The sequence below is a fragment of the Candoia aspera genome, chromosome 2 (genome assembly GCF_035149785.1).
Source record: "Candoia aspera isolate rCanAsp1 chromosome 2, rCanAsp1.hap2, whole genome shotgun sequence".
NCBI classification, from domain to species: domain Eukaryota; kingdom Metazoa; phylum Chordata; class Lepidosauria; order Squamata; family Boidae; genus Candoia; species Candoia aspera.
This window is the reverse complement of record NC_086154.1, coordinates 12,131,019-12,141,449: the sequence shown is the minus strand read 5'-3', so window position 1 is coordinate 12,141,449 and position 10,431 is coordinate 12,131,019. Positions and strand designations below refer to the sequence as shown.

Below are 10,431 nucleotides of genomic sequence, written 5' to 3'. Positions count from 1 at the left end.
CTGCAGCTTTGCTTTGCATCCCCGTTCCTTCCCTTTTTTTTTTTTTTAATTAAAAGGATTTTAAAATTAAAGTGAGGCAAGAGAGGGGTCCATAGGAACACTGGTGCTCAGGGGGCCCAAGCTGAGTAGCCCTGTTCTGGAAATACTTGGGAGAAAAACAAAACAGAAGTTCTGTGAAAGTGGATTGGTTCTGCTTGTGAGATATATTACTAACACATGCTTTGTGTGATTAAATATGTATCTATTTACAGGTGGTCCTCACTTAACAACCATTCGTTCAGCAACAGTTCAAAGTTAAAACAGTGCTGAATGAATTGTACTCACAGTTGTACTATGAGCTTGGCAACCGGCTCACAATCATGACATTGCAGCGACCCATGGTCATGTGGTCACAATTTGCGACCTTCCCTGCCGGCTTCCAACAAGCAAAGTCAACCAGGAAGCCAGCAGGAGGTCACAGATGGTGACCATGTGACGTCATGCTTAACAATGGTGAAGGATTTGCTTAATGACGGCAACCAGAAGTGCCAGAACTGCTGTTGCTAAGCGATGTGGTCCCGTGATGTCACGCTTTATGACTCGTTGCTTAGTGATGGAAATTCTGCTCCCAATTACCGTTGTTAACCGAGGACTACCTTTACTTGTTAGAATTAGACTCCTCCTCTCATTCAGGAGCTCAAAGCAGCATATATGTTACCCCCCCTTCCCTTACTTCTCCCCTAAAAACAACCCTGAAAGATATGTGAGACCACAAGAGAAAGACTGGCCCAGGGTCCCCCAGGGTGTTCTGTGGCTGAGGAGGGACTAGAATCTGGGTCTCCCTACTCCTCATGCACCACTAGACTTACATTGGCTCTTGATCTGAGAAATGGGCAATGGCTCCCTGGTGCCAGCCCAACACTTTCACTACTAGACCAGGCTGAGAGGGAGGATCTGGCCCAAAGTCCCCCAGGGAGGATCTGTGGCTGAAGGGGGACCTAGAACCTGGGTCTCCCCACTCCTGGTCCAGCACCTTCACCACCACCCCACCCTGCCATTTCAGAGTTTTTCACCTATCCCCAATACAGTGTGTGCAAGAACAAGGCGTTGGGGACGAAGGACAGCCAGCTTTTGTGCATGGATCATCTCTGCCCAGGATGTTGCTCTGGGGAACATTCCTCCTTCCTAACCCCTTCCCTGCATTTATTGGAGCTCTACTTGATTTGTCACAGGTAACATCTCAAGACAGGATCTCTCCACCCCTCCAGAAAACATCTTCCTTACCTCAACTATTCCAGGGAGGGAATCTGATCCGAAGAGTGGTCTCAGTCCAGAGCCACACGGCTTGCACAGCTGACATCTCACAGAAGCCAAAAATAACAGCAGTCACCACCCCCCTGTGGTTATTGGTTGGCCACTTTATTCGACATCCTGACCTTCTTAACATGAACAGCAACACCAAGAAACCCAGAACGGTTCAAAGTCCTTAGGACTGGGAATGGTGATCTGCCAAGGGGTACCTGGCTTTTTCAGACAAATTCTTCCAGGGCTCCCAGCTGTCAAGCAACAGAGACTTATGGCTTTGCGACACTGCAGTTTCTGCAGCAGTTCTTTTAATGGTCCTGTTTTTCAGACATAAGCAGCTTGAAACAAAGCACTTCTATTGGTAAAAAATTTTTTTTCCCTAACCTTTTATCTCTAGGCTAGGCCAATAAAATTTTCAGGGCTGGGCCAGCAAGAAACAATGCAAGTTGCTTCTGGTTTTCCACTTGAATCATATCCCGTTTCTGGAAAGCGAAGGAAGTTTAGCAATGGTTTTGTCAGTCTCTGAAAGTCTAAGAAAAGATATTCTCATAATGCCAGTTTTGTTTTGTTTTTTGAATCCAATTTCTCTGACACAGGCTGCCACTTTTTCAACCAATCCATTTGGCAGTGCTTTAACAGCAGTGAAAAGAAGACCCTGGATTTTTCTTACCCCAGTATGGTGTCTTTAACAACATTTATGGAATAAACTGAGTTTACACAATATGATAAACAAAGGAAGCTATGAACCCAGCCACAGAGGACTATAAACCACTGTATGTGGCTTAATGCAATGTGGGTATGCAAACTATTCCAGCTTGCTCAATAAAATATGATAAAACAAGCCATGTGGGTTCTAAACCACTGCATATGTCTTAATGTGATGTTTTTGTCAACCCATTGTGGCTTCAATAAATTATGATAAATGAGGCATCAAGCCATCATGCCTTGTTCAATAAAGTCTGGTGAAATCAAACCATGTGGGCTCTAACCCACTGCATATGTCTTAATGCAGTGTTTCTTAAACCCTTTTCTCTCAGGGCCCCTTCCCACTTTTAAAAATTATGGAAGACCCCAAAACAGCTTTTGTTTGTATGAGCTATATTTATCAATATTGACCCTATTAAACATTAAAATTGACACATTCGCTGCTGCTACCACTTCTGATGATTGTTTGACCGGATTTTAATATTGTATTATTTTTCAACATAGGCTGGCAAATAATTTTGATTTTGTGGATTGCTGAAAGTGTGTTGGGGGACCCCCAGGGGTACTAGGGCCACACTTTAAGAAACGCTGTCTTAATGTGATGTGTTTGTCCAGCCATTGCAGCTTCTTCAATACATTATTATGTACATTATCTTCTGGGGATGGCTAGTTCCTTAGAGTGGCCCTGTTCGGCTTGCAGGTCATAGAGAACTTTTAGCCATTGGGTTCCCACCATATTTATATTTCATTATGTATTATACTTATTCTATAGTTTTATACGGCTTTGTTTTATTGTAAACTGCCCAGAGTCCCTTTTCCGGGAGATAGGCGGTGATGAATTTGATTAATAAATAAATAATAAATTACGTTGACCAGAAACCATGGCTTAAGACAATGAATGCATTTACTCATTAAGAAGCAACAACTGATACCTCTTTCTGCATTTAAGATTCACTTGATCTTATCTACCCACCAGATGTTGGAACATTCCATTCAAAACATTGGAACAGAACATCCTGGTTTTCTCAGGGGGTGGGGAGCTGACAATACTGGACATGCTGTCATGTTCAGTGGGGTGTCAGGATTTTTGCTTTGCATGATGCTGCTTCTGGGGAATAGCAAACAAGGACAGTTAGATAACTATAGATACTACATACAGCAGGAGAACTGTTTAGCTTTACATTAAAGGAGTAAAGTCACCTTTGAGTCAAGCTCTGTGCCTCGTGACTAACATGGACACACATCTGTGCAGTTTTCTTGGCATGACACGGAAGTGATTTAAGCATCCCTTGGTTTCATATCCTGGTTTCCATAAACCATCAATGGCAGCTGCTTCGGGGTCACATGCACACCGTTGCAAAGTTTCAATTCTGGCGAAGGAGTTGCAGCCATAATCGAGAAAGGAACCATGCAAACATCTCTTAATACATTCAGTAAACAAATAAATAAGACTCTTTTGCAATCTGGCAGCCTCCAGCCACGTGTGAGACTGCAGCGCCCAGGCTTTCTAGCCAGCCTGGCCCTTTCTATGATTACTTTATAATAATCCTGTGTGCCCTGAACAACACAAAGGTTTGTGATAACTTTCGAGTGGGTGTGATGAAAGTAATGATCAGTAAATAATAATAATAATCAACTTTTCTTTCCTTGTAGGCCAGTCCAGTGTTTCTCAACCTTGGCGATCTGGCAAGCAAAGCTGGGGAATTCTGGGAGTTGAAGTCCACACATGTTAACAGGGCGGAGGTTGAGAAACACTGGGCTAGCCCATCACTGTAGGATTTCAGGTGGCCTCCCTTCCCAGTACTATACCAACTCCAACCTTGCTTAGCTTTTTCGAGATTGCGGAGGTCTTTATTGCAGCAGAGCGCACGTTGGCGACACCACACTTCTACGGAACTGTTGCAACCCCTTTAGTTTCCGCCTCCAGCTACAATGTACCCGAGACCTCCCCTCCGATCCAAGGAAAAAAAAAGCCTCCTTTAAAGATTGAGAACAGAGCCAGGAGAAAACCTCCCACCGCTTTTACAGGGGAGACAAGCGGGGGTGGGGGGAGAGGGAGGCACCCTCCCCCCTCCAGCTTTTAGCTTCCTCCCCGTTGCAGGAAGTGACACAAATTTGCAACCGGGTCAGCTGGGACTCCGCTTTTCTCGCCCACCCCTTGCAAACCCTGGGCTTTCAGGAGGGCGCATGGGACTCTGGCAATGGGAAGGTGGAGGCTGATGTGGCGGCCGTGGGGCTGCGGCAAGAGCAGCCTCTCGGTACCTACGGTCAGTAGAAAGTCCCCCCCCCCGTTATTGCTTGTGCAAAACGCCGAAAGTTAGCGCCCGCGTGTGTGTGTAAGTTAAGGCGGGGCTGTTTTGCAACAATCGCGACCATGCACAGCTCCCAAGCGCGCGGACGTGCAGGAGGTGGCGCTTGCCAATGGAGGCGAGGAGGACCACCCTGCCATGGGGGGCGAGGGTGCTTCGGGGAAGGGAGTCGCCTGCAAACCGTCCTGAAAAGCGGCGCGGCGCGGAAACCGCGCGGAGGCGGCTTTTCGAGCAGCGGAGCCAGCCGCGTTTCGCTTTGCGAGGCGCGAGCCTCCGGGGTTCCATATGGCCCGGACGTGGCTTTGTCCATCGCAGGGGGATCGGAGTTTTTTTTTTTTCTTTTTTTCCTTCTTTCCCGGTGGTGGCAGCTCCTGTTTTATGCAATTCGGCGCGTTTAACGCCATCGTCCTCCGATTAAAGTAGAGGGTCCTTTTATTTCGCCGCGCGATTCCAAGTGCGAAGCTTGAGGTCGGTCGTTTGTACCCGGCTTTCCAGCAGCGTGTATTATTTATACATGGAATTACATACCGGCACGACCTGCTGTACTGAAAAAGGGATTGGTTTGGTTACCCTTCGGGAAGCGAATAAAACCTGCTTACACGTTTGCTGCTGTAGAGCACTTTCGAGGGGGCATAAAAGGCGACCGCAGGAGATTGGAAGAAAAGAAAAGCTGGTGATGAATCGGCATAAAACTACTATTGATTATTAAAAGATTTGTTAGTTTTTCTTAACATGCGTGAGGTGCCTTTTTTTCCCTGTTCTTTCGACATTCATTCTTCCCACCACCAGATTTAGGTCTTTTTCATTCCAATTTCCCACTTATAACCAAACCAGGTTTAGCTAAATAAGCAATGATATCATCTTGGTTTGCCTCTTGGATGTGAACAGGTACAAAAGACCAGGTTTTTTGGGGGGCGGCAGAAAGAGCTGCTTCTCCGAAGTCTTTGAATTTCTAGTTACTTCTAGAGCCCTTGAGAATTTATTAAAGGTGGCATGCAACTTTTATAAATTACTGTATCTTAGATATATTGTATTTGTATCTTATATCGAAGAAGTGATCTCTTTGCCTCTACATAGGAACAGGTTATGGACCTTTCCTCCACATTAAGAGGAAAACGTATAAAGGAATAGTAGTTTTAGTTAAGGATATGAAGATGTTGACTAGATTCTGATGTTGTGCTAAGCCATGGTTTAACCATGATTTATTGAACTTGGTTGGGTCCACACATTATGCTGAGCCATGAGCCACCCATTAATGAGAAATTCCCTCATTAAACTGGTGGAGCCAAATTTCCAGATACAAAAAGGAGTATATTGGGAAAATACAGGAAAAAGGAAAGGGATGGTTATCCAAAACTCCCAATAAAATCACTGCAATTTGTTTATATAAACTAGTTATTTTTTACCTCCTTGAATAAGATGGTGGATTTCAACACATGTTGGAAGTTCATTGACTGGAATATAGTTGGAGAGATGTCATCAGGGCCTTCCGCTCGGATGTTGATAGGCAGGGACGCCTTTCCTTGTTCTTCCTTGGAGTGCTTCTCAGTTTCACCAAACCTGAAAGGTAGATCAGAGCCAACCTCTTTGGGCAGAGTGACTTGTATTTTATCCAATCAAGGCCAGACCTCTTTCTCTGATGTCTTAGATCTAGCCAGCAAATCAGAAATTACCTAATGGTTAAACCCGCCTTCCTAATGAGGTGGAATATAAAGGCATAGTCTAATGTTTACCAGTTGTACTATTATATAAATGGAGGAGCCTCATTTGAGGAAACAAAGGCTGAATTCCATTTATTTGTGCCTCTCAGTGCATGATTCATTTATTAGATGCTTATTGGCCAGTTAAGATGGAATATTATCTATGCTTAAGGAGTTTAAACAGTTACATTTTAAAAATTACAAATGTTTCCTTTACTTACTGTAACATTCAGACTCAAATAGAGGCCAGAAGTTACAAAATTACATTTGTTTCATGGGTAGGCCTGTCTGTATGCATTCACAGTGTTCTTAAACTAAAAATAAAGAATGAAACTTGCCTCTTTAATGTGAAGTTGCCCGAATTTGAAATAATTTTTTAAATAGATCGTGATCTCCCAGGGAACCCCTAGTGACCTCTTGTTGAATCAAACAAGAAACCCTATTTTGGGGACTGCAGGTTGTGGGTGATGGTATGTGGGAATGCCCTTGGGAGACGGGGGGAAGAGATGCTGCCTAGGGAACGATCAGATAAGAGAGGGCAGAGCCCAAAGCTGCATAATGGGCAGAGAAAGAAACTCAGAAAGGGCCCTCCCTAGTTTATCAGGCTATAAAATAGACGGTGGGAGATTTGTGCTTTCACACTTGCAAGATTCTGTTGATGTGGAATTACATTACAATGCAATAAAGTAGAAGTAGCTCATCTGGTCGTGTTTCCTGTCTGGTCTACCCGGGAAGGCTGAGATGTGAGAACAACTATCGGGTTTTGTTAGCGTGGGTTGGTGGGTTATGGGAACCCAGCTCCAAGGAAGAAAAAAGGTTTGACTAAGCAAAAATGCCTGATCCTTCCAAGTTCTCTCTTGGCTCCTTTTAACCTTCCAGGTGCTCCACTACCGAAATGTCTCTTCCTTTGTCCTGCCCCGGCAACCTGTGCCGTCGTTGGCTCAAACCATGGGCCAATACCTGCGCTCCCTTGAGCCCCTGGTGAGTCCCAAGGACCTGGAGCAGACGCGGCAGCTGGTGGCGGCATTTGAGGCCCCGGGTGGAGAAGGCGAGAGGCTCCAGGTGCGGCTGAAATGCCGGGCGGCTCGCATGGAGAACTGGGTAAGGAAGGGGCCAGTGGAGCGCAGCAGGCAAGCCGTGTTTCTAGGGATTCCTACCCGACTCCTGTTCCCGTGGCACCATTGGCGAGCTGGCGTATTCTGGTTCATGGAGAGCAAACTGGATGGTGGGGGTGCAAAAATCTTAGGGGTTTGTTCGGCATTCATACTAGTGGGGGAGGCAAAGAGGGAGGTATGGGGCACTACTGCCCCCAAGTTGCAGCTCATTCTATACTACTGCTGTTTCTACACTACTTGGTGGTGTGGGAACTGAAGAGCTTGCTCTCTGCCTGTCTTGTCACAGAAATGAGTCACCAAGCGGATATCAAGTTTGTAATGATCAGTACAGGGTCCACTTATGAGCATTCGCTGGGGGAAAGAGGAGACAGATCACAAAATGGATGTGACAGTGTCACTGTACAAAGGTTGCAACTGACATGTGCATCAGATGTTGGACCTCAGGTACGCAGTGGCAGCATTTGCACGATGATGTCACTGCATGCGCATCATAATCTTGGAAATTGTACTTTGCTGCAGATGCTATTGGGTCTTCCCACTGTACCTGGTGACCTCCGGATGTTTTGGACCAACCTCTGCATATCTAGGGGACACTAAGCAGGGGAAGGCTGCCACATTAGAATTAGAATTCTAGCATCTCCTAGTACAGGTAGTCCTCACTTAACAACCATTCGTTTAGTGACAGTTTGGACTTACAACAGTGCTGGAAAAAAGGACTTATGACCGGTCCTCTCACTTATTACCATTGCAGTGTCCCCATGGTAACATGATCACAGTTTGGGCGCTTGGCAACTGGTTGCATTTAAGACTGTCCTGTGGTCATGTGATTGCCATTTTCTACCTTCCCAACTGGCTTCTGGGAAGCAAAATCAGTGGGGGACTGCATGATTTGTTTAATGACCACATGGTTCACTTAACACCCACGGTGATCTGTTTAATGACCGCAGCAAAAAAGGCGGTAAAATGGTTCAGATTCTCTTAACGACCGCTTCGCTTAGCAACTAAAATGCCGGTCCCAATTGTGGTCATTAAGCAAGGACTACCTGTATGCAAACAAGCAAACGTGATTGTTATACTAGACTTCGTCTTGAGTGCTCACCACACAGTGTTCTTGTCACTGTTGTTTTAATGCCACTTGCGTCAGTGGGGAGCTGATAATTAATAGCTTGGAGGAAGATGTTAAAACTTTCCCTGTTCTGGTCCACTGAAGCCAGGCTGCTTTCAGGGAGAAGGTAAAATGTTCAATCCGTGCCTGACCAACTTTATTAATTATCCGGGTGGGATGTGGCGTGAATGCCAAAATGCACCTGATGCAATTTACATAACTTCTTTTGAATGCTATATATAATATTGTATTTTTACCCTAAAAACATGGCAAGTTCCCCTCTCTCCCTTGGAATTTGAGAATATAAATTCCTTGGTGCAGAAACCTGGACTCTGCAAAAACTGCTTGATGCATTGCTTGATAAGTTTCATATATTTTAAGTTTCTTGTTGCTCTGTATACTTGTTGCTTTATTTACTAACAGCATTTATTGGCTGCCCCCATCTGGCCAGTTCAGGGCAGTGTACATCAGCAAACCAATACAGAATATCTCAATAATTAAAAACAATTGAAAAGTCGATTTACCAAACAACAAATGCTCACAAAATCAGACAAGCTGCTCTAATCACTCTAGGGTCCAAAGGCCCTCTGAAATAAGACCTTTTTAAGCACAAGAAATCACACTTCTGAGGGAAGTGTATTCTTTGATTATGAGGCTGTCACCGTGAAGGCCTGTTGCCCACCCCTTGCCTTCTCGTGGGAAAGGAACTAACAGCAGGAATGAATTTTCCTTCAATATTAGGGCCAGAAGGGCAAAATCCTATTTGGCATGTCAGTCTCTAATACATCCACGTGCATAGTATTCTGGTTTGTAAAAAACATATTTGCTCCATCATACATGGAGTAAGAATAATTTCAATAATATAAATAGCAGATAATGGATTTCCCTGGGTCTGCTGATCTGTTTATTTATAAGCTTACAGAAATGCTTAGAAGTAAGGCTTATAAACTGCCTAATTCTAGAGGCTCTAGGCATATGTTTTTTTGTAGCTTTATATACTTCCATTTATTAGAAAGCATATACTCTTAACTAAAAGTATGCCCTTTTTTTTAATGGTGGGAACAAGGATCAGGGCAGGGATGTATATTCAAGGCCTCAATGGAGGTGGGGCAGGAGCAGACCGCAACATCACGTGCTTGTTGCATCATGACACAGCTGATGCAAATTCTGTAATCCAGGTTTGAGTGATGATGTCATGACATACGTAACTTCTCTGTGGCTTCTAACAGATGCCTATCCATCTGATAGACCCCTCTTCTTCCCCACATATTCTGATGATTGATTGATGTGTGTCATCAAGTCAGTGTGGACTTTTAGCACCCATGTAGATAGAGCTTCTCCAAGATGACACATATTCTAACCTTACATAATTCATCCTAGATCAGAGATTGGTGGATTCAGACAGCCTATTTGGAGAATCACCTTCCCCTTGTTGTCCACTCAAGCCCAGCGGTTGTCTTGCCCAGGCAGGATTTCAATGACTGGAGAGGACAATTGAGGTGAGAAATCTGGGGTGGGAGAAAAAATGGCTTGGGTCAAGGAGTGGGGGTGTCATGGTTGTTGGGGGAAAAATCAGGCCACTGGGAAGAAGAAGGAACGATGAAGACAATGATTGAATTGACACATGGGGCTCCATCGTGGTTTAACCATGGTTACTGGAATAAATCATAACTTGCTGGATACACTTAACATGCTGAACAGTAAACCATGTTTTACATTTCACAGTACCTGGGCTTTTAGAATTTATTAGTCCACAAACCAAAACATGTGACGTTTTGGCATGCATTAACCTAGTCTTCAGATCTTCAGGACCATCTTATTTTATTGGAGGGGCTCTGCTTTTTCCCCTCCCCACAAGGGAATCTAAACTTGGTTGGTGAAGTTAACAGGCCCAGGCATTTATTCTTTTATCTTGGCCTGTGCCCCAGTGAGTTGACCCACCAACTGAATAATTTGCATAGCTAGACATCTGTTTTCCATCTCCCCCAAGTAGCTTCCAGATTGCACTGCTGAGAATGGCTGGGTTTTAATGGCACAATTTTTAGGCATTTTTTTTAACTGGAGGAAAGGAGAAAATGTGTGTATTGTTCAGGATACAAGGGCTGAGACTGGTGTAAGGTGGGAGTTCTCAAGGCAGAGAGAGCTGTTATATCAGTGTAAATCAGGTACCTCCTGAGATCATCAAAAGATTGACCAAATTTCTGTCAATTCAG

The 10,431-nt window shown here is 44.6% G+C and overlaps 1 protein-coding gene across 2 annotated transcripts in view; it reads left to right on the top strand.

Annotated features, from left to right (window-relative positions):
- Positions 1-4,108: 4,108 nt before the first annotated feature.
- LOC134492096 (carnitine O-acetyltransferase-like) overlaps positions 4,109-10,431 on the top strand; it is a 28,691-nt gene continuing 22,368 nt past the window's right edge. The window contains exons 1-3 of one of the 2 annotated variants that reach the window (XM_063296242.1): positions 4,109-4,256; positions 6,878-7,099; positions 9,599-9,717. In XM_063296242.1, the coding sequence (XP_063152312.1) occupies positions 4,191-4,256; positions 6,878-7,099; positions 9,599-9,717 (407 nt within the window). In that variant the 5' untranslated portion in view covers positions 4,109-4,190. The remainder of the gene's footprint in view (positions 4,257-6,877; positions 7,100-9,598; positions 9,718-10,431) is intronic. The other variant, XM_063296243.1, reaches the window with a different exon arrangement.